The sequence below is a fragment of the Natrix helvetica genome, assembly GCF_964273705.1.
Source record: "Natrix helvetica genome assembly, chromosome: 3".
Lineage (NCBI taxonomy): Eukaryota > Metazoa > Chordata > Lepidosauria > Squamata > Natricidae > Natrix > Natrix helvetica.
The window spans coordinates 76,351,363-76,376,050 of NC_138549.1; the positions used below are offsets into that span (position 1 = coordinate 76,351,363).

General features: G+C 35.1%; 1 protein-coding gene across 4 annotated transcripts in view; it reads right to left on the reverse strand.

The window, feature by feature from the left end:
* The window catches only part of DENND1B (DENN domain containing 1B), a 212,086-nt gene that overhangs the window by 62,421 nt on the left and 124,977 nt on the right, over window positions 1-24,688 (reverse strand). For all 4 annotated transcript variants that reach the window (XM_081946402.1, XM_081946401.1, XM_081946400.1 and 1 more), the window contains 3 exons: window positions 12,191-12,291; window positions 5,209-5,254; window positions 3,951-4,052 (listed from right to left, as the gene is read on the reverse strand). In XM_081946402.1, the coding sequence (XP_081802528.1) occupies window positions 3,951-4,052; window positions 5,209-5,254; window positions 12,191-12,291 (249 nt within the window). The remainder of the gene's footprint in view (window positions 1-3,950; window positions 4,053-5,208; window positions 5,255-12,190; window positions 12,292-24,688) is intronic.

Here is a 24,688-nt window from a genome sequence, read left to right on the forward strand (position 1 = left end):
TGGGTGCCACTCTCCTCTGCAGGGAAGGCAGACCTTTTTGATTAGCCAGCCCCAGGTGACTAATAGACCCAACTGGGTTGGGAGCAAGCTTGGGGTTATTCCAGAAAACCTGCTACTCAGAACAATTGAAGTTTTGTAGCTACATGGAATAGCAAAGTGGCATCAGATAGCTCCTGACCAGCCTCTCCACATTCAGAGTTCCCGATACTCCCCGCAGTGTACGATAGAACTGAGGGAACTTAAACAGGCTAAAAGATGCCCTGAGCCTCTGCTCTATGGAACATCCCCTCTTCAATAGATTAGAATGGCCCCAACCCTGTTAGTCTTTCATAAACTCTTTAAAACCTGGTTATGTACCTGAACCTGAAATGCTAAATATGTGTCAATACGTTTCCTGGCTTTGCTGCTTAGTGGCCAAGTATGTTGCCTGCTATGTATATTTATTCTGGATGCTTTATTGTTGTTTTTAAATGTTTTAGCTTTTTTTAAAAAAAATATTTTTTGAACTGTAAATTGCCCACAGTCATTAACTGAGATGGGTAACTAAGAAATTGAATTAACCAACCAACAAACAAACTCCAAGGCCTGAAATCCTACATGCCCGCTAAGTCTTCCCTTGGAATGCACCACCCTTGATTCATCATTTCTGTATTTTTAATCAAATGGGAAATCAGCATCTATAACAGTGATGGCGAACCTATGGCATGCGTGCCACAGGTGGCACACAGAGCCATTTGTCAGGGTACGTGAGGCACTGCCCTGTTAGCTGGCCAGCATGCATGCGCGCGCTGGCCAGCTGAGTTAACCCTTTTTTAAAGCCATTTTTCGCCTTCCCCAGGCTCCAGAGGCTTTATAGGAGCCTGGGGAGGGCGAAAAGAGCCTCCCCCGCCCCCCCGAGGCCTCATGAGCTTCCCTGAAGCCTCCAGAGCGCAAAAAACTGGCCCTATGGGCAAACCGGAAGTTCCGGAACAGAGGGCTTCAGGGGGGGAGCGCTTCAGGGGGGGGCTGGGAGGCTGTTTTCGCCCTCCCCATGCTCCTATAAAGCCTCTGGAGGCTGGGGAAGGTGAAAAAAGCATGCAAAAATGGGGGGGGGTCGCACCTGTAGTGCATGCATGCACACTGGGTGGTGTTGCGCATTGCATTATGGGTGCGGCACGCCTGCACACGACCCCCCTGCGCTCCCCCCACTTATGGCACGCGAGCCAAAAAAGGTTCGCCATCGCTGATCTATAACATAAAATACCCAGCAACAGGCACAGCTTCCCCCACTACTCAGCAAAACAAATTCTCTCAAATCATAGCATGTTTATAAATGGAAACTGTTTGTGTGTGTGGAGGAGAGATTTGCAACATAATGCTTATTTCAGAAATGTGTCACAGAAATGTTTCCCAGAAATGTGGAAAAGGAAGGGGAAGAGGTGGTGGGAATAAAAAGATCAGAATTTTATTACTGCCCAAACTCGCCATAGCATTATATGATGAGAAAATATGTTCTCCTAATGTGCCCAATAGCCCAAACAATAATCTCAATCAGTCATTCTCCCTTCCTCATCTGGGACAACCACTTCTAGCCATGAAAAACTCAGGTAAAACAAAAACCCCAGTTGCAGATCCTACATCTTAATTGTTACTAAAGTGGAATCTGCCAGATTGCTGAATTTCTCTGCAATATGGCCTATTATATCAATATCGTTTAGTCAGCACGCCATGCTGACAAAGAATTTTGAGAGTTACACTTATAACACATCTAGAGGGTATCAGGCTAAAATGGCTAATTTAGGATAAAATTTTAACTCAAGGGGAGTTTTTCCTGACTGCTTTCCTGATTTCTACTAAAATTCCAATCTGACATATAAGGAAAGAAGAACTGAATGACTAAATTAAACTAAATCCCTTTCTCAATCCTGTTTATTGTTTATATTATTAAAACCACCATCAAAATTGTTGCCAAATACAGACAACATTTGTATATGTACATAATGCAATATCAACCTTTCTTGGTCTATAAACTCACAAAATTGCAGAGAAGATAAGCACTTCACTTTCAATTTATGCTTATATGTGATTTTAATTAACAATTGAGATCTACAAAAAGGCACATTTAGAATGGAAGCAATCAGGACAGTTAAACAACTGGTAAAAGGAATAAACTATAATATGTATTACCAGAAGAGAAAAATAAAACTTTTTAGAGTATACAAATAATATATTGTTTTATTTTAATATTTTACATGGAATGTTCATTTTTGTAAAAGCTCCATTGCCTATTCTATAAAAGACAAGCTCTAATTAATATAAGACGTTTGTAGGATTTCATATAGAGTAAGTTGATAAAGAGATCAGTATGCTTTCACTAACAACTTACCCCAATTCATTGATGTTTCTTTTCATGCATAAGTTTCTATTTTACCAATATTAATATACAAGCTTGCTTGTAGATAAAAGTATCTAGAAATCTTTGAATTGACGTTCTATTCAACCCAATTTTCTTTAATAAACATATGAAAATACATATTTTCTACTAAATATTTTAGGCAATCTGTCAAATCATATTGTCTTGCAGAAAAACAGGACAGAAGAATCCAAAATAGAAATGCAAGCAGCCCAGATCATCTTTAGTAGATTTATGCAAAAATGTGAACCTCTTCATACATTGAGTGCATAAAAAGAGAAATCTCTTTTGTACTCAGAACTCTGTATTCTTGGAAACTACCCAACTATAGCTCTATGAATTTATATGGGATATACATAAATGATCACTTAGTGCAAAATCAAAATATATATTTCCATCAATAACCACAATATTTTGAGATTTAAATTTATTCTGATAATTTCTAGATGTTAATTTGTTTAAAATAGTTTTTAAAATGAACCATGTAATCTCCTATTACTCATGTTTGTTAGTTCCTTTTCAAATGAAAAGTAGTAAAACATTAATTTGAATATTTATTATGCTTTTATTGTTTTAAATAACATATATCAATAAATGTTCTAATATGAATTCTGTCTTAAAAATGAACAAACTGTGGTGGTGGGGAAATTATTTTTTCAGAATCATGTTGCAGAAGACCCAAAGAAAGTAAAATGCTATTTTTGGGATGTCTATATAACATGAACTGTAGAATACATCCTATTATAAGCATCCAAAAGAAGAAAAAACTTCATGAGATCAAAGTCCAAATGTAAGTGCCAGTTAATTTATCTGCCTTTGCAGACAAAAGACAGTTTTCGTCATTTTCAAGGGATCCAATGTCTTTTATGACAAACAGGTTTTGCAGTTTAATTCACAAATAGAATTATAAGTATGGCATCGTTGCTCTGCCAAAGCAAATGACAAACAGAGTAGAGTTTTCAATTCATGCCATCCTCAGCAGGATGGAAGAGATTAAAATAAAACTGAAATAATTTAGACAAAACAAATAAATGTTTCAGAAAGTTGAAGGAGATCAAAGTATGCATTTTCTGACCCCACTCTACAAGCATTTCTTATTATATTGACCAATGTCATCAGATCATTAATTAAAAGGAGAAGTGCTGGCAGGTGGCAGGGAACCAGAAGCCGATAATTGGCCCCCTTCTTTTTGCCTTCAAAAACTCCTTTTTTTCCCTTGCAAGATATGCCACTAGGCAGACAGAAATGCCTACTTTGTAATATAATGATTAAGATGAGATGAAGACTCTTGCATTTAAAACTGCTATGCCTAATGAATGCAGCAAGCTTTATAATTATGATCTTCCCTTTTTCCTCACAATAAAAAATATGATGTTCCACTCAACATTTCCTCAACTGTCAAAAGCAAGTAAACAAACAAACAAAACAAGACACCATTAAATAGGAAATATATAGCTGATAACATAATGTTTGATGAGGGAAGGTACTTTTATTTTTAACTTAGCAGGGAAAAATAAGTAATTCAAATAACAAAGATGATAAAACCAACTATACTTACCACTTCACTTGGTAGATTGCTCAGGTCATTAAATGGTGTTTCCAATGTATTTGTGTCAACATTTAGCATCACCACATCCTCCAGTGATTTACTTTTGACTCTCTGAATAAGAAAAAATATACAGGGAAGCATTTGAGTGCTTCTCTTTCTGATTTTCATTTAAAAACATACACATGTTTTTAACATACAAATCTAAATTGTAAATGAACCAGCAAACAAACTAGGGATGAAGCAATCTAAGTCACAAATAAATATTTCCATGGCAGCATTGTGTATTAAGAATTCCCTTACATAATGCATCATTACCATAATTAATGAAATTTAGAGTATTAGAAATAATACCCATCAAGATTATTTCTTGCAATGCCTGAATAGAATCTCCTATTCTTCTGTCACTATATAAAACATTTATCCAATATTTGCCTCGTCACTGTGTGAAACAAAATACTAGAACAAGTGGATATTTGGTCTGGTTAGCAGGGCATTCCTTAAACCTTCCTTTTTTTGACCAATGCAAGCATAGACTGATAAAACACAGCGGATACAGACAGACAGTAAGAAACAGATAATATATTATATTCTCACATGATTGTGTACATTTAATATATAGGCATGTCCCCACTGATATCAGGGAAGCAATTCCATGATACTGTTGGATATGCTAGAGTTGTATGTATGTCTATGTTAGATGAAATGCCCCATCACATATGGATATACTGTGGGGAAGATTATTTTTCTTATAATAATTTCTGGCCATTTTCTTTCCTTTACTAGTTCTCACTCAGTCTGAACTTCTCAAATAATTGCAAGCATATTTGAAACAAGCAGGTGATTCTGCCTGGTTCCTCCCCACTCCATAATTCTATTCCCTTCCATGAAGAAGGCTAGATATAATTAAATGGCACACTGCCAGAAAAGCTTGGGAGAATGTTCAGCATTCCATTTTGATGCTGATATGTTTAGGACTGCTTCAAGGGCTCACATGGAAGAAACTGTTCTCTGCTGTAGCTAATGAAGATGGGAAGTTCTCCTATTCTGTTTCTCAACTATAGAGAATTTCATATAAAACAGAGGAATCCAAGGTTAACCAACTTGCTTCTTTTTTCCCTCCTATCCTTCCAATTATCCATAAGTTGCATTTATTTTAAAATATTGAAGCCTTTTCAGGAATAGTATAAGACATCCAGTTAGGCTTTTAAAATGCTTGCACATTACACAGCCTTAACATATAGCCACAGAGAAAGAGAAAGTTACTTACCTCCATTAAACTGAAGTGAACTCCGATTAAATAAGGCATCGGTGCACTGAAATTAAAGGGAAATAAAAGAAATACATCACATACTAGGAAGATATAGTAAGATGTTTGCCAGCTCCAAATATTAAAATGCCCCAAAACGTGTAAGCTGCAAAATTCTGGTTCAAAACCTAACTATAATTCCAGCTTTAAAGTAAGGAATAACACAAGACTATCTTGCAGAGCAGTTGCAAATCTTCAAGGTGTGAACTTTACCAAATGGAGATTGCAGTCCTCTCCCAATAGTTTTTTTTTTATCATGCATGCAATATTATACGACCAGTATCCATCTCTCTTGGTGAGTCGCAGTACATATTCAGAAGAAATCAACTGGACCACCCCCATCTATTAATTATTATTTTGTATCTCCTACATCTTTGCAATTTAATTATTTGCTTAATAAAATGTTGATAATTGCACTGGATCAAAAGAACTCAGGGTGAAGATAAAACCAACAAACAAATCAATATGAAAGTACTTGTTAGCACGTGATAAATAAACCAAGATAGATAATACAGATTAACCAAGCTAAACTACCAACAAACTTGGATAAATTGTCAGGTCTCTATGTAACGTTAAAAGAAAACAAAAGCATGCCCCAGCCAGGCTTTTGAGAGAAGAAAGTTTCATAAGCCAAATAGAAAACCCATGTGTTACATTTGCATTTCTTCGAATAAAGGGAAGGTGGAGGAAAACCCCTCATGAAATTTTTATATTTAATATTTAGGCAAGTGTTACAACAGAGGCTGTCCTTTAAATATCAATGTCCCCAGCTGTTTTAAAGCTACCATAAATGCCTTGAACTCAGATCAGAAGCTACTGAAAGTGACTTCAGTTCCTGTAAAACTGAGATAAATTGGTCAGTTTGGGCTAATAATCATCCTATAGTAATGTATGTTCCTATATTTTTAATGAGTAAGTAAGTCCAAACTGTTCAAAATAATTAAAGCATTAGGGTTGTAATTGACAAAGATGAATCTAGCAGCACACTAAAAATAAACTCCCTGAAGGACTGAATACATCCATTTCAGTGCATGTTGCTTGCCCAGTCGCAAAAATAAGAATCACTGATCCATATAGACACCATCTTGTCAGATAGCATTGCTTTATTGGCTGTGATACAGCTTATGAAAACATCTAGACTAAAGTTTAATAGTAATAGTGGTCTTGCAATGACTCCAAAAACCGGGAAAAATAAAATTGGTATAATCAGCACATTGATAACACCTGACTTTAAACCACAGATACCCTTCTCCAATCTATTCTTTTATATTTTAATAGAATGAAGAACAGAAAAGAATTCCATACTATCTCCTAACTCAATAATCTTAAGCAGATCAGAAAACCCCAAATAATGTCATTTGTGCAAGTTAATTGAATAAATTCACATGGAGTAAAAGTGGCTTTATTTTTTATTTGTTGGTTTTATTCATAGAATAATCTGTTACACCGGGTCCAGCTAAAGTACAATTCAGAAGACCAGATCATTTGCATTAATACCACAAAAAATTAAAAAAATTAGGGAAAATGAATGGCCTTCACATGACCTTCCTAAAAGATACAAAGCTTCTATTACTTTATATCTACTAGTACATATAAGAAACCTAAAATGATCTGGCATTTTTGTAATGTGACCCCTCCCCAAACCTGAGCAGTTGTTAAATGGGAGGGGGCAAAAAGAAACACATAAAGACAGTATGTGGGAAATATGGAATATTACAATGAAGAGGTAAATAATTTGATCTGCAATTGTTTGTTTCTGTTTCCATGTATAAGTTTATATTATTAAGATCATACAGTTAAATCATATTGAAATCTAGCTGTGTGTATCAAAATGTTGGGTTTTATTTTACTTTACCTAAACCACTCTACTACATGACTAATATATTTGTCTTGAATAGCAGTAGATTACACTGAAATAACAAAATGCAAAATGACCATGAACATCTTATTCAGGAATTGTATTGTGTCTTCTATTGCCATATAACCTTATGCAAGAAAAAAATGCTGGGAAAGGGAAGGGGAAAGGGAAGGGAAGGAAAGGAGGGGAAGGGGAAGGAAGGGGAGGGAAGGGATTATAAAAGGTTTAGACTTGATCAATACACAGCAAGGAAAAAGATGAAGTCTTGATGCATATTAAATGAGTAAGACTGACTTAAAATGCAACCATGATTTACAAAAATAACAACTGTATATTTGTAGATTTAGTACATAGTATTCTTTTACTTGCTGAGATTTTTAGAAAAACACAGCATTATATCTTTCCATTTCAGTTTTCATCAGTATCTAACATTTTGGCCAAAGTTTGATCAAATCTGGTTCTATTTCTCCATTTGGTTCTATTTACTCACTATTTCCTCAATGGAATGAAAATGCAGCCAGTGCTAAATATTCAGGTAATTTAGCCAATAGTCACAATAACTATATATGCTTAAACTTTGTTTTTTTTCTTTTAGTTACAGTATCTGATAAAAAAATTCAACATCCCTTAAAAACATTGCCTCTCGTGAAAAAATATAATTCTTTTTGTTGTTGTTTGCATGTTCACATTTATGCACAACATAGGGTAGGAAAAGAAAATGATCTGAAATAAGTTGGAAGCATTCCCAGGATGTTCTTAAAATGTTTGTCTGGTTTTTTAAAAAAATTGTATCTCCTAAAGCTTGCCCTGAATTTTACCAAAGAGGTGCCCATTTTGATGGTATTGATTATCTGTCATGGCATAGTCTTTTCTGCTCAGATGCACGTGGCCAACAAAATACAAGGGTCATAAGAAGGATTCAATAAGGGAATGATTTGCAACATAGGGAATGTGTACTGGGACCAATTTATGTCCCTCATTCATGACATGCATCATAGGCACAGATGACCTAACATCAGACTCACCTGAGACATAATGATATAGTATCACAAACCAGCATGAGGTTCTTGGTTAATGCAGATGAAGCCAGACTAACTAATTGCTAGTTAGGAAAAAGCTTTCCCTCAAATATGGCAATAAAAGTTTCCTTTATACTTCTCTAATGCACATTTTTATAATAAATACAATAGAGATATATACAACCTAAATATAATGTTATGACTGCCAGAGTGATATTATGCTAAATATTCTATTATTCAAAATGGCACCAAACACATTGAGGCGGCTGTATCAATACTATCCCCCCCCCCCCCATCCAATGATATTTCCAACCTTGTGAATTGGAAACTACAAAGTTAAAATTAGGGATTTTATTCTGCAAGTGGGTTGAACAGAATGACCAGTCCATAAATCACTTACATTTCAAATCCCTTATTTTTGTAGCCCTAAGAACAGTGGTGGATTGCTCTGATACTTTTTTCCAGGTAAATCAGCCTTTTTCATACTGGTATAAACTGAACTAATAATATGTAATGTATGACAAAGAATACAGATGAAAGATATACAAATAACTCTGTATTTTATACTGCTTTACAATTTACTGAAATTATTAGGAGTAGTTATATACACTGACACTACATTAGTGTTAAGAATAATGAGACTTTAAGGTTCTTGGGAAGCATACAAATTTACAATAGAAAAGATGCCAGAAATTCTTTTTTGAAACCCACTGAGCAAAACTGCATTCATGAAATTGTCCCACCCAAGAATGGAAATATGATTTCCACACATTCCTTCTTTTCATTGTATCTTTCTAAGAGATACATGAAGATAGTTGAAGACTCTTCCAAATCTATAAATCATAGAGCAGGGAGTAGCAGAGCAAATTTAGCTCTGCACCCTAAAATCATATCTTTCTCCTTTCCATAGCCCAAAGGTCAGCAACCCGTGGCTCTGGAGCCGCATGTGGCTCTTTCATCCCTCTGCTGCAGCTCCCTGTCACCGGTTGGCTCCACAATTGATAGGGTTAGGTTTAGGGCTCTTGGTTAGGACAGGTAGAGGAAAAAGGATGCCGGGCTAGGAGGAGACTATGGTGGGGGAACCAGGCTTCTGGTTGGCAGAGGAAAAAGGAGCTACGCTAGGAGAAGACTATATCATGAGGGAATTGGACTTCCGGTCCGCTCCACAATTGAACAGGGGTCTTTCATTTAGGACCTTGGTGGCTCTTTGAGTGTTTTAGGTTGCCAACCCGTGCCATAGCTGAAATCTTAGTAGAATTCTTCTATTTGTAAAGCAAACACTCAAATTAAATACAGTTCATAAACCAATACATATTTTAAATGAAGTAAAACAAATTGGTATTAGTTATTCATGCAACCTTTGAAATAACTACCCTCAGAGTCCTGCCTTGATAAATCAATTTATGGGCAGTTTAAATACTATATAATTGATTCCTATAATCTTAAAATACATTTGGTACGACTTTAACAAAAATGCTTTATGTATATTATTGGATATGTCAGGGAATGTTTACTAAGTGATGAGTACCAAATATATTGCTGTTGGGGATGCTACTTAGAAATTGGAATATTAACCTATAGTGTCTGGTTTTGCTCTATGATCAACATATTTGAGGATCATATCAATAGGATTGTCACTATGACTTGTATTAACTGTTTTGTGTTAAGGATGTACTTCTTGGTAATATACACAATATTTCAAATTCACAATATTATGTTATCAGAAAATCTGCATTTTCTGGCTTGGATTCTAGAATTAACATTTTTCACTAAAGTACAAATCTATATCCCATTTACAATAGTGCATTGTTGATACATGTTGTCTGCCATTATAGACTTTTGAAGTAGTGTGTTTATATATTAATTTGGTGAAACTTTTTCATTTAATTGTAATTAAAAAAAATTAAATTTATAAGTTATATACTATCAACTCTCTTGAATGTGCAAATACTTTTCTTCTATTAATTAATTTAGTAACATAGCATTTATTTTTAAACCACTGGGTACTGGTTTAAGTGTGTCCAAAGTAAAGTGACAAGTTATCTTGCATTAAAATCAAAATGCAACTTTTATTTAAAAACAGTGCTTGACATGAATCAGTTTTTTCTTCATATTTCATAGAAAAGTAATACTGGGGATAGTTTGGCATAATCAGTTTCTGATTAGTAATTTATATCATTAAAGAAAGTGTCACACACTTAAAAGGAGAAAAATAATGACAATTAAGACACATGCATTTTTTCTTCTGGCAATCACTTATCAACTTATGAAATATATATTTTAATCTAGTCCATCGTTTTCCTAAAATAATTGGTTATCTTACATAAAGTATGAACTAGAAAATTAATATGGTTTTATTGTGAAAAATGTTTATTCTACAACAAAAACAGGGAGAATTTAATAAAGAATAATTAAGTAGCTTTAAGTAGAATGCTGTAATCCTGTAAGAATGTTAATAGAATTCTTAAAACAGATGCTTCATCATAAACTACATAATGTTATAGGTAAGAAACTATACCAAGAAGTTAATAGGATTGTTTTTTCTTGTTTAAAAATTAAGCAAATCCAAAATCTGTCAGACGTTTTGGTACTTTTGGTACCAAAATAAATTTTAATTCGCTAGGCAGCAATTAAGCGAAACCTTCAAATACATGACACAACTTGATAAGTTGCTTTACTCCAGATAAACAAAAGAAATCAAGCTGTCTATAAATCTAGGGTTTACATTCTAGACCTTTCCACAAGGCCACATATCTTTTCAAGACAATAGACTTTTGGTCATTCTTTTTCTGGCCCTGAAAGTTGGACACATCCACTCTGTATTTACATAAAATTTACTGCAGTCTGAGCATCACTGGTTTACCCTCCTTATATCTATGAAATAATGCTATATGATTGGATACTGGTTCTAACATTTCAGCTCTTCTAAACTTTTGTTATGTATACTTTTGCACCAGGATGTATATGTGCTGCCAGTATATTGGATATAGCAATGAATAGAAATTATTTCATCCTGGAAGGGGAATGCTCCTTCTTTCAGCTATGTTATTTTGAAATTCTCTCTCTGCCCTTTGATTTCAGTGATTTTAAGCCCATTAAATCATTGCTTTCTTGAGTAGGACAAGTATATTAACTGATAAGAAATCTAGATAAACTACAATCATGAAGACGTTGTAGAATCTAAGAAGCATTTGAGTTATTTAAATTATAGAACTATTTTGTGGTGTAAGGTAAGATACTAAAATATGTGAAATAAACTGTGAGATACCACATGTAGCACACATAAAATATCAATATCAGGTCTAGATTAGTAATGATTAGCAATGTTAAATTAGTAATGATTATCAATGGGGGAGTTCTACTCTGGAGGTGGCTGTTAGATTGGCAGTAGACTCCAGCTCACCTCCCCTCTCTGCTCCCCATTCATCCCTCTTTTTTTTTTTACTACCATAGTTATATTGATGGATTGTCTTGGTTTTCTTTTTGTTTATTTTATTGTTCTATTATTTATTTTTGCTTTGTTTAAACTTTCCTTTTATTTCTTCATTTTTAAAAATTATTGTAAGTCGCCTAAAGTAGCCCCATGGCGAGATAGGTGGCAAATAAATGTAATAATATTAATAAGTATAATTAGTGATGATGACATTTAATAGCTCTCAATGAGTTTGTACAAGATCTTTTGATTACCTTCCCTCAACAGAGAAACATTCTGAATCACATTGGTATCTCTACATCCATTTGGAACATATAAAAAAAGAGAGATAGTACAAAATTTTGGATTTTGTCTCATGTCAGTAATTCTCCAACTTCTAAAACCTAGTGATCTAAAAATAAGCCGTGTAAGTCATGTAAGTCATGTTTCCTATCTTAGTCCTGCAGAAGTACAGTTTCAAATATTTGTTATCTGTATAAAGCAGTGCTAAATATGGCATGTTTTCAGTTTGAGTCTGTACTATTACAGCTGGATTTAATCTTCAAATGATTCTATTTATTTAATTAAAAGGCAACAACATATTGTCTTGCTTAATTATTAGAAGGGTAAAGAATAATACATATAGCCTCTTACCAGCAATAATCCAGGAGATGTGGTGGGAGCACCGGGATGTATATATGCTGCCAGTACATTGGATATAGCAATGCAGCTGACCCATGAACACAAGCAGTTAACTAGAATTCAAAGCAGACACAGCAAAAGTGTAATGTTATAAGAAAGAAGTAAAACATTGTATTAATCATGTCAGCAACAATAAACCTGCAATTATGTATATACAATATTCAGATTAGTACTGAATTTCAATGTACAACAGAAAGGCTGTATTACTGTCAGTCACATAATGAAATATCAGTAATAATCACAGTCTTATAAAGAGATGTAGAAATAGTTATCTTCTACTGAAAGGAAGCCACTTTTCAATCTATAAATGTTTTTTTAAATATTCATTCATAGGCAGAATGCTGTCGCTCAGTGACAAAGCACATTATACATTCTCTCTTCATTGTAATGTGAACCAGAACATTAGAAAGTAAATTGTATTGAAAAATCTTTCATGCTAAGGGATTAGATTCATAGCAGAACTTTGGGTTTTTATACATCATTTTGTTTGACAGGTTTATAAACTTCAGTTTTATACGCATAAAGAGTGCGATAGATATAGAAATAAGGGAGAATTGGTACAAGATTAGCTAAATTATCAAGATAAAGCTTCCAAACTGGTTATTGATTTCCAGAAACACAACTGGTCATTTTAGAAAAGAAATACAAGTTTTTATGAGTATTACAAATACTTTGTATCAGTCAGGCAGCAGACATTTAAAATGGAAGGGCAGAAATATGACAATTCTATGTGATAATTGTTGTTTGTTATAATTTGCTATAATAGTTTGTTGCCAGCAGTTTAGACATTAATGGCTGTGTATTTTGAGGGGACAGCACATTTACACTGTTATACAAGCTGTATACTCACTACTTTAGATTGTAGCCAAGTGTCATTTCTTCAGCGTCACATGAAAAGATATACTTAGATATTTACAAAATGTGAGGGGATGTACTCACTTCTGTGATATAGTGCACATAGCTAATAATAATAACTACAATGTTAAGACTAAAATTGGATTAAACCTCCCCCAAGCAACAAAGCACCACTCTCCTCAGAAGCTTCCAACTCATCAGATGACTTATGCATATATATTCATGTCTTACCCATAGTGGTCTTCAATCCTTCCCAGTTACTGCAGCAATAACCACCCCAACATTGTGCACCCCACTCCCATCTTAAAGAAACAATGGACTTTTTATTAGATGGAAGAAAGAGAGGGCCCCCTGAGATCTATCTTGGTTTGGTTTGAGGCCAGAATAACATCTGAGATAACAATACCAGCTGCAGTGCTTGCTATGCAGGAGAAGGTATGGTAGAAGTGGTCCAGGTACAGAGAACAAACACTATGCCAAGGACAATATCCCAGAGAGAAAATGCTATTAAGACAAACAAATGGCTCCAAGCTGGCACTACTTTAAAATCTTCCCTGAATAAAATGCTAAACAGGGGTCTTACTTTAATTTAATGAGGAGTTAAGTCTCTACTAACAATTGTCCCAGGAGCCCCAGTCCGTTTTACAATTCACAAAGGGTACAAGGAATACATCTTGCACATAATACCCTGCACTTCTTAAGTGTTAGACTAGCTCATATTATGAGAGCTATTTGAACTATGAAGGAGATTAACAACAATGTGTTTCTGAGGGCAAACCGATTGCAAAGAAAGCCAGATGCAGCCAACAGATGAATTTCACATGAAACAGATCCTAATTCTCAGAAGGCACTGTATGGTCACAATAGCCAGAATATAATCTACTGTTCTGCTTTCTCTTTGTAAATCTCTGCTTATCAACTACATATTTCCTGATGCTATACTAATGTACATATTACAGCATTCTGACTGCAATGAGCTCAGAAACGCAAACCTGGCATCAAGGATGGAACTTTTGTTTACACAGCACTAAGAATTCTGCTTAAGCATCTTTTATAGCAAACATGCCAGAGGATGAAGATATATAAGCAATAGAATGTAATTTTTCTTATCATTTACATAGTGGACCACACAAAAGAAAACACACGTATACATTACTATACAAACTAGGGCCATATTAATGAACAAAAGAGCCAATCTATCAATTCTGCTTATGTAACTTAAGTGCCTGACATTCTGCAAGTTGCACAAAAACAATTAAGTACAGCATTTCCTGCCTCATGCATTGGCAACTCACAATTCAGTTGTCAAAGATCCCCTAGGTAGTCTACCATAAGGCCTGTCAGGAACATGACTGAGAAAGAAAAAATAATAATAGCAACACTCCTCCCGAATGTGATGTGCACAATAGCAGCAATAGGTAGGATACTTTGGAAGAGAAATGGTATGTATGTAGACACATATTGTATGTATGCAAACACATATTAGGCTTACGTGAAGTAGTACCCTTTTGCAGAGGTTCCAATTGATGGGTTGAGCTGCTTGTATGTGATGTCTTGACGCTGAAAAGCAAGGCACCTAACTATGATGTCTCAAGGTTGACCACTCTGGCTGGCTCATATATTTCCGTGGAAATATATTTTGCAAAACTATGTGGCCCACAAGTCTAATGAAGCTAAGTATTAGCTTAGAGTCAGTTCAGTCTATGTTAAGGCACCAGACTAGAAATCAGGAGACTGTGAGTTCAGTCCTGCTCTAGGCAAGAAAGCAAGCTGGATGACTTTGAGTTAGCCTTAGCCCAACCCACCTCACAGGATTGTTGTTGTTGTGGGGGAAATAGGAGGAGGGAGAAGTATTAGGCATTTTTATGACATCTGCAGTGCCCAAAGATTTAAGTGATCGCCATATACAACCTTCACAGTTGTCTTCTGACAAGCAAAGTCAATGGGAAAGCTGGTAGGAGGTTGCAAATCATGGTCACTTGGTGTTGTAAAAGAAAGGCTGTAAAATTGGATATGGTCATGTGATGCCTCACTTAATTACCACCTCACTTAACAATAATTTTTCCTGTAGCAATTGTGATTGGAAGTCGAGGACTAATCTATAAAGGTGGAGTAAATATAAATAAATAACCAATGCTTTAAACGTAGTTCCTTATAGAGACCCAGGGGTGAAAAGGGGAGGAGATGTGCCCCATATCTTTCTACACTGTGCAGATAAAAAGGTAAATGTAATGTAAGTCAACAATTCAAAATTAAATATATATACATCCATAAACACAATGAACCTATGTAAATCCTTAAAAGAAAGTTTCACTTAAAATTTCAAAGATTTCAAAGCATACTTTTTAATAGGGTTCCATTTGTGGGAACTGTATTGGTGCCACCAATGTACTTTGCATCAGCCACTTTATTGGCTTCCAATATTCTTCTATGTGTGTAAAAATAAAGTAAGCAACCAGCAATTCCAACTTGTGGGGTTCAATGCCTTGCTTTTTTTAATGTAGAGAAGGTGCATTTTCTGTAAGTGGATCACCCCAGCAAGCAAAGTTACTGTTATTTATTAATATATCATAATAATAAGGCTGCCCACATTACAAAAATATGACTTTGGGTGACATACAACAGTTAAGGAAATACTGCTCCTTCACACAGCTATAAGATTATCAAGTGCTATCGGTGAAGTATGGTAGCCCAGACATATAAAGCAAAGGAATAAGCAAATCAAGTTCTGAATCTATAAGATGATACAATAAAAAGAAAGATTTTCGGTTAAAATAATACTTTGCTGTCTTCAGCAAAGAGCAGTGCCATTTCCAAAAGGGGTGGGACACAGGCCACCTGTACTTGAGGTGGCCGAGAAAGCTCAAATGTCAGCTATTCCTACCTCATGTTTTAAGAGGCTTTTATTTCTTAAATATGAATGCCATCAACAAACCAAAGATGTTTCAGAGAATTCAGCTTCCACTTTAGAATTAAGCAAACTGTTTGTGTTATGAATTTCCGGCCTAAATTAGGAACAGAGAAAATGCTTTATTAAAAAAAAACAACCCATAAAGCAACAGAATTTTGAACAGCATTATATATTCTAATATAACAGGATTAAATATGGAAAAGAAGAAAGTCTGAAAGCTCCTGAGGGATATCATTAGGGCAAATTGCCAAAGAATGAAACATGAGCCAGTCAGGAAAAATTGGAGGCTACAGTAGTACCAAGGGACTTAAATGTTCGGCAGTTGGAGCTTCAGTAATGTGTGAACTGGGGGTTACTGTATCAAGAGACTCTGTTCACTGACACATGGAATGTCACTATTGACCACCAAACAGCCCAACCTTGACAGTTATGCTCCAGTCAGCCAAAGATGTCATAATTTCTTAGTTAAGCTGCCCATTTCTGATTAATTTTTGTTTCCTTACCTCTGTAGAACAGCTGTAATTTTACAGAGTGCCATTACTATCCCCTTTGCTGCTTGCTGTTTTAATTGCTGTTTTCTTGCTATAGAGATAATTTAGTGTTTCTGCAAATGAATAGCTTGCAATTCCCCATAATGTGTATTCCTTTGGATGCATTTCCAATTACTTTCCCACACAATTTATCTAATAGTCACTATTCTAATCATAGTTCTTAAGCCATTAAATGCAATGCTTTCTAGTAGTTTTTACATGCAAAGAGACAGGAGATTACATATTAAACCTTTAGCAACTCTACCCAGGAAATGGGTTAGTCATGGATCTCATGCCTACTGATTAGTAATAGCTATTTAAAATAAGGATGGAGCACTGTTAAGCACAGATAATTTCACCTAACCTGAACTACCTTTTATTAAATGCTAGACTTGTACTACTCTTCTGAATAATAACCTAGAAATATAATCACTGTCATAAATCCAAAAACTCAAACATTTATTTATATGTTACAGTCTCTCCTTCTAGTAATAATTATTGCATTTAAGATTTCAGGAATTCTTCTGAACTTTGCTATCCTTCTAGTACTTTCAAGAGTGGAGCAAACTGAAATACCCGAAGATGAGTAAATTTATTTTGAACAAGTCACATATTAGTCTTTCACGGAACATAGATGCAAATTAGCTTTGACACAAGTATATAGAACCATATTAGTATATTAAATGTTCTAAAAATATATTAATAAATACAAAACTTGCAAAAAAACAAACAGATTGTAGTTTTTGTTATTATTATTACTTCCTTACTATGTATAACACCTCTCCTGCGCGAGCTACACTGGCTCCCTGTGGTCTACCGGGTGCATTTCAAGGTGTTGATTACCATCTTTAAAGCGCTCCATGGCACAGGACCTAGTTACTTGCGGGATCGCATCCTGCCCCATACATCCCTGCGACCAATTCGCTCTCACAGAGAGAGACTCCTCCGGGTGCCGTCCACGAAGCAGTGCCAGAGGGCGGCGCCCAGGAGCAGGGCCTTCTCTGTGATGGGCCCAGCCCTCTGGAATGACCTCCCCCCCGACATTAGGATTACTACTGATCTCCGCTCCTTCCGCAAGAAACTCAAGACCCACCTGTTCCAACTAGCCGGCCTGGTGCAACCATAGCTCTATCCTCTAATCCCCCTGGCAATTTTAAATTTTAGGGTATTTTAATGTTTTTAACTCCATTAATTATTGTAATTATTGTGTTATTTTAAAATTGTTGTTGTGAGTTTTTATACCTCCTCCTGTGTAACATATGATATGTATTTATTGTACGCCGCCCCGAGTCCCTCGAGGAGAGGGAGCGGCTTATAAGTGTAATAAAATAAATAAATAATAAATAAATAATAATGTCCCTCCATCTCAGTCTTGGTTTGTTTTAGTTTTTCTCCCCTACAAGAATAGCCAACTTCTGAGTGTATTCAAGTTAGATATACTTCTAGAGAACTATTAATCCTTTTTAATTTTCAAAAATCCCTGTTGTTCCAAATAGGGGTGGGTGGGTGATGGGAAGGAAAGTACAAAAGTTTTGTTTCGTAGCATACCAACTTTGTGTTTTACTTTTAACTAAAAGAAAATTTAAGAAATGGTAGAGGGAGTTTAGCTGGTCTCAAGGCAGGATCCCTTAGCTTGGGCATCCATACCTATAACAAAATGGGCATTGTGACATTAAGATGTAAACTCCATATTTTTTGGGGGTATTTGAGACAGGATTTGCATCACAACATCCCATGCAATACTTAAGGTCAGAGTTTGTGTCACAATGTCATGATGCATGTTGTGCGACTTGCTCCTCTTAGGACCGCTACAGCTATGTTAGTTCCCATGGATACCCCGATGAACACTTGACATTATAGATACATACACTGGTTCAAAATGTTGCAGAGGTAAAACAATAAATTTTAAATGTACAACTAAATCACAATTGCAGAACATATTAATCTGATTATTATAAAAAATACCTTTATGATTGATTCTTAAGAGTTAGAAATATAATGTACAGTTTTTATATATCTGTTAAAATAGAGAAATTGTTTACTTAAAACTATAGTAGTGATGTTCATTCACTCTGTGACCAAATTTGCAAAATATACAAAGTCAAATGATGATGATGATGATTCATTGTATCATATGCTACAACAATGTCAGATGTTTAAACTGGCATTTTTATCCACTTGTCTAATTCTTCCCAAGGACCTAAGATAAGCAGATATTGTTTGATGGTATCAAGGCTATTATTACTATTATTATTAGATTATATATTATTAAATTGTACAAAGCTAAATCTAAAATTCTACAGTCTATGAAGTAAAAATGCACATCACCTAAAACAAAATAAATAAAACAATGGACACATCTGCATACTGAATCTGAAGTGGTTAATAAATCAGAAGTAGTTATTTTTGAGACAGGTTATGCCTTGAGGATGAGCTTGGTAGTCTTCATCTCTTTTTTAAGGAAAAATAGTTCAAAAACTCATCCATAGGTCTTCACAAGTACTACTTGTATCCTGCATCTTTTCTGGCATAGAAACAAGGCCTACTGTTGATATTCAAGTACGCCAAGGATATTAAATCATACCTCATAATATTCGCCTTTGAAAAAGAATGGAATTTGAATTTATGTACAAATGATGAATGTTTGATTGCTAAAATGTACAAACTTTTGCTGAGGTTTGAAACAGAAAAACAAGTTAAACAGTGCAAGATAAAATGTGCTAAGAATTTCACTTATAACATACAAATTGATCACCGGGGAAGAATGTGGCTAAAGGAATTAAAGGTCTTATTGTCTTAAAAATTAAGAGAAAACTTTTTAAATATTAAAAAATAACCTTTTCATTATGGAAAACCTGTTAGTTAAGTAAGCTCCCCGTTAGGAGAGCGAGTGTACAGAGAAGCGTAATGAGAGTGGTATGGAAGAACACGCACAAACCACCATACAGGGACACCGAATAGTATAAAATATAGTAGTTTACTATGTGGAAATATAGAGGTATTCAGAATTCAATTTAAAGTCCAAGTCATACATGGTTCAGTCAGTCAGTTATCAAGTCCTCAGTTAAGGAATGATCCTTCGAACACAGTCCAGTATCAAATAATCAGTTTAGCACACAAAGCAGCAAACAGTAGCAAAAACACAGTTCCTCACAATATACCGATCAGCGTCTAACAAACAGAGAGCTAACAGTCATTCTGGCTCCCTCTTATGGCTGCTTAAGGTAACAGCAACCAATCACATTACAGCAGTACTTAAACCTACACTACTACCATCCTGGTTTACATATTGCTAACCCAACTGTTAGCTTACATTCCTAATAAAACCAATTAGAAAATACTTATGGAAGACTGGTTTTGTATATGGTAATTGCAATGAGGCTACTAAATGCAAAAAGGTGGAAAACTACTGAAATTCCTGCAATGGAGAAGTGGATTGTGAAGAACTTACAGAAATGACAAAACGGATCTATTTCATCAGGGGTAAGGCAATAGGTATTTTTACAAAAGACTGGAAACCAATTATGGACTTTTTACTGACAGCAGAAAAAATGAATTGGTCGTTTATGGATTTATGATTACAAAGAATTAAATATGAGAAAAGGGAACCATGTGGCAATTTTAAAGAGGAAGGAGAGATAATGTTGCAAGTGCTGTAAAGAAGATGGGAAATTGCTCCTTTATATTGCTAGCCTTTTTTCTATCTGCATTGTTTCTCTCATTTTAAAAAATCTTATGTTACATAATTTCATGTCCATCTTTTACTTATGTGAAAATCTTTAATACAAAATACTTTTTAAAAAAGAAAAATGTCCATTAAATGATGACATTTTTCCTGAAGATAACTAATGTGTAGCAAGTGCTCTACATAACACATTTTTTTTCATTTTTGTCATGCATGAAAATTATTTCTGTACACGTGAAAGGGAGAAAATACGTTGCAGTGGGAAGGATCTTGTATGTGATACTTCATATTGAAAGGTCTAAGGCACAATTTTTTCCAAAACTATCAGTCTGCAAATGTCTACAATTTCAATTGCAAAATAAATTGGTAAGGTGCCTGTATATTTTATCTGGTATCCATCAAGATTTCCTATCACAAATTATTACATTTCTATTTCCGTTTATTCACAAATAAATAAATAATTTCCTCCCAAATAGATGAATACATTCATGGCAAGAAATAAACAAAAATAAACATGCACCGTGTTACTAAATCCTATACATGACTAGTTTAAAATATGCAATGTAGTATTTTTAAAAAGCTAAAAAGGAAATTCTTGCTAGGTATCTAAAATAGCTCTTTGGGAAAGTGATATTAGCATAAAAAACAAGGACTCTTCTGATTGGTATTAAAATTATTCAAAGCGCTGTATTCATTGCTCAATGTATTCTACAATTCTATTATATTTTGTCTGGGGATATTTTTGTCTAGCTTTCCCCAACTTGAAATAACAGTAAGCTGAAAACTACTTAGATACTTTATGGTTTGACAGCACATACACTATCTTGTCAGCATTTTCACATGTGCTACAACCTCAAAAGAAATAGCTGAAAAGATGCAAATAGGGAACCAATGTGATTGTTTGATGGAGCAGAACTAGGGAACAATAGAAGAAACATCACAAATGACAGTTATTTTTTTAAATTGGAGCTGCAGAAATTCAGAAAAAATCCCATTTCATAATGCTTAAGATAGACAAAGCCCATAAAAGTATGACACTTTGGAGTCTGGATGCTTGAAAGGATATTAAGAAACATTATCTCTCAATGGTTAACTGCAGGAGTACGCTAGAAATACCCCACAGGACATTTGTTTTCTACCAACAAAATAATAAGCATATTTTTTTTATTTTTAATGTGACTCCAAATTAGATTTGCTTAAATCTTTAATAATAATTATGTACACATATTGTATATGCAATGAGCAAGATATTAGAAAAACATTACTATCTATGCTTGAAATGTTTTTAGCTTTTATATTTTCAGGGATCACTTATACATAGTCCTAGATTTATGACCATGCATTCAGCACCTAGCCAAAGTTACAGTGAGGATGAATGAAGGGATTTATAACTGGTTCCTGAAGTTATGGCTCTTGCACAGTGCCATGATCAAAATTGGGGCACTTGGCGGCCCACTTGAACTTACAACCACAAGAGTGCTTCAACTTCCCTCACCTACCTATCTCTCCCCATCTATGTCCTTTCCTCCTCCCCACTCTGCAACTCCTGCTGCCCTAGCTGACATTTGCCATCTTCCTTCTCCTGATGCTGACCAGTCTGGCCCTTCTCAAGGCAGTTGTTGGCCGTATCAGGATTTCTTCGCCTGGTTGCACACAGTGGTTTGCAAGACCTGAGGAAGATAGCCTATGCGGCCAGCAGCTCCCTCACTAAAGGCCCATGCCAGGAATGCCTGTTAGCAGTGGGAACAAGAAAATGGTAAATGTCAGCAGGGGAAGCAAAGCACAGGACAGCAAGTGACTCAGATTGATTAGTAACAAGGGCAATTACGGGCTGGACTGGGGTGGCAGAAATCTCTCTGCGCCTTGCTGCTACACCAGGCTAGGACTGGGCTTCATGCTACAAAGGGCTTCACACTGCATTGCAGCTCAGGAGCTTTTGCAGCCCCAGAACTGTGGCATGCTAAGAAGCCCCTTTGTGTAGAGCTGATGGGCTGGGCTGGGGCTGGGCTGGGCTTCATGCTGCCTTGCAACACCCAAGGAATCTTGCAGTTCACTAAAAAAAAAAAAAAAACCTTTGTGCATGAGGCTGGGCTGGATCATCTGAGGCTTTGAAAATGGCTGTGGCTTTGCATTGAGGTTCACGTAATTTTGCAGCCCCAGAACCAAGGTACGCTCAAAAGCCCTTGAACTGCAGTGTATTCTTTCCCAGCCACCCTGTGAGTGCACACAAATATGCTGTATTCTCTTTCTCTAGCCTCCCTGAATCCAGCACAAAGTCCAGCTTGCATCACACAGCAATATTCTCCCAATTCACATGCAACCTGTGCCCGGCCTACCAGGGTTACTTCCTACCCTCCATGGCGCACCCATGCTCCTTAGCTGGGATTCCCTTCACTTCCACTTAACAACCTGCATGTCTGGAATTATGGCAGCGACTGGGACTACCAGAATTGCTATCACTAACTAACGTGTTCACATGTCATCACACTTTATGATCACATAGTTTAGTGACAGAAATTTCTGTCCCAACTATGATCATAAGTCAAGCTCTATCTTTATTCTGTTTATTCATTAAATTCATATAATACAAATGAACAATCTGAAAAATAACAGGATGTCATGCTGAAACAGTTTCCTTATTACTTGTTTAGCTTTCCACAAATACGGATTTAAATCATCTTAGAAATGTTACGCAAAACTACAAATAAGTAACTTCAGGAATATATATGAAATCAATTGATATCAGTTTTATTTATGGCAAAAGGACAAAAAGAAGTTACAAGCATAATCTAAACTTGCCATTAAATAAACCAGTTTACCAATTAAAATAAAGAAATGTATTTTAGTACACTTAAACAGTGTATTTCTTTATTAAAAAATAAATACCTATCTTTTGTAATTATGTCACCGCATTGGATAACAATTATCCTGCCTAATACAAGGTGATATTCACACCCATGATTTATTAGCTAAATTTTAATAAAGTGCTTTAAACAAATCAGTTTTATTTATATATTTTTAAAAATTATCAATTCGCTTTTAGCTTATTCAAGAAACTTAAAACCTAATGAAAAGCATTTTTTTATATTTCTTGGCTTAACGATGACTAGAAATGGAGTTTAGATCAACAAATGGGAAACATGGTATTGCTAATTTCATATGTAGTTATCCTTACAGAACACAGATATTCAAATGCGATATTTATATTGGAAAAATACTATATATTTAATCCTAAAATCATTTTGGTCTAAGACAGCAAGATTCATTTATTCCTATAATGATTTTCTTTAGATGATTACCAATTACTCTCTAATTATATTCCTCAAAGCAACAACAATTTGATTTTAACATAACTCTTACCCCAACAATTATATCCACATTACTTGTTAAATTGCTTTGCTGGTACATTCTAGCAAACCACTCACTCAATTTTAGCATGATATTTAAAATATTTTGAAGGACTTTTTTAAAAAAGTTTAATATTACTGTTATTCCAATATCCCCATGTTAATTTAATATTTATTCTTCTTTATAGCCTATCACACAATTCATTTCTGGATTAAAAAAGAAGAGCTGAAATGACATTGCTTTATTTGTTTTACAAAGTAGAAGCAAAATGCTCCTTTTCTTTATGATGCAGAAAGATAAAACTTTTATTAACAGCTCAGCTAAAAGCCAATTGAAAGCATGCAGGTCAGTCGATTGAGAAAACATATGATTTATTTATTTGTTTATTTGTAACATGCCTTTATTATTGCTACAAATAACTCAAAGAAGCAAATATATACAACACATCTTCCTCTTCTTATTTTTCCCACAAATGCAACCTTGTCAAGTGGGTTAGACTGAGAGAGAGTGACTGGTCCAAAGTCACAAGCTGGATTTCATAGCTAAGGCAGAACTTGAACTTAACAGTCCCCCCTTTTTAGTCTGGTGCCTTAACCACTAAACCAAACTGGTTCTCAGACTCAGAATGGGAAGAAAACACCAATATATAATTGTGTCAAATTATAAACTAAGATTCCATGGTGGGATTCATCAGATAGAGAACTAGGGGGTTGACTTGTTTAAGTTTTTTTCTTAATAAAAACCATGCTTGCCAAATCCAGAAGATACCAACCCATCTTGTATTGTTCCCCACATATAACCTTCTACTTTCTTATATACTGCAGCAATAAATAAACCACCCTGTGAATTTTATTCTGTTCTTTGCCAGAATGCTGTATTTTTGTATTTTTCTCTTATATGAGATAATTAAGTCTTAATACTAATAAATTATTCCAGATTCAGGCTACTATAAATACTGAGGTGAAGAGGTGTAGAACTGGTATTATGAAGCAGCTCACTGCTTACTTTTTCCATTTGTACTTTCCAGTAAGCTATTTGTGACACTAAACCTAAGCCCTATGCATATTCACAATCTCAGATCCAAGGCGAACTTCAAGCTGAAATCAAGTACAAATCAGTTC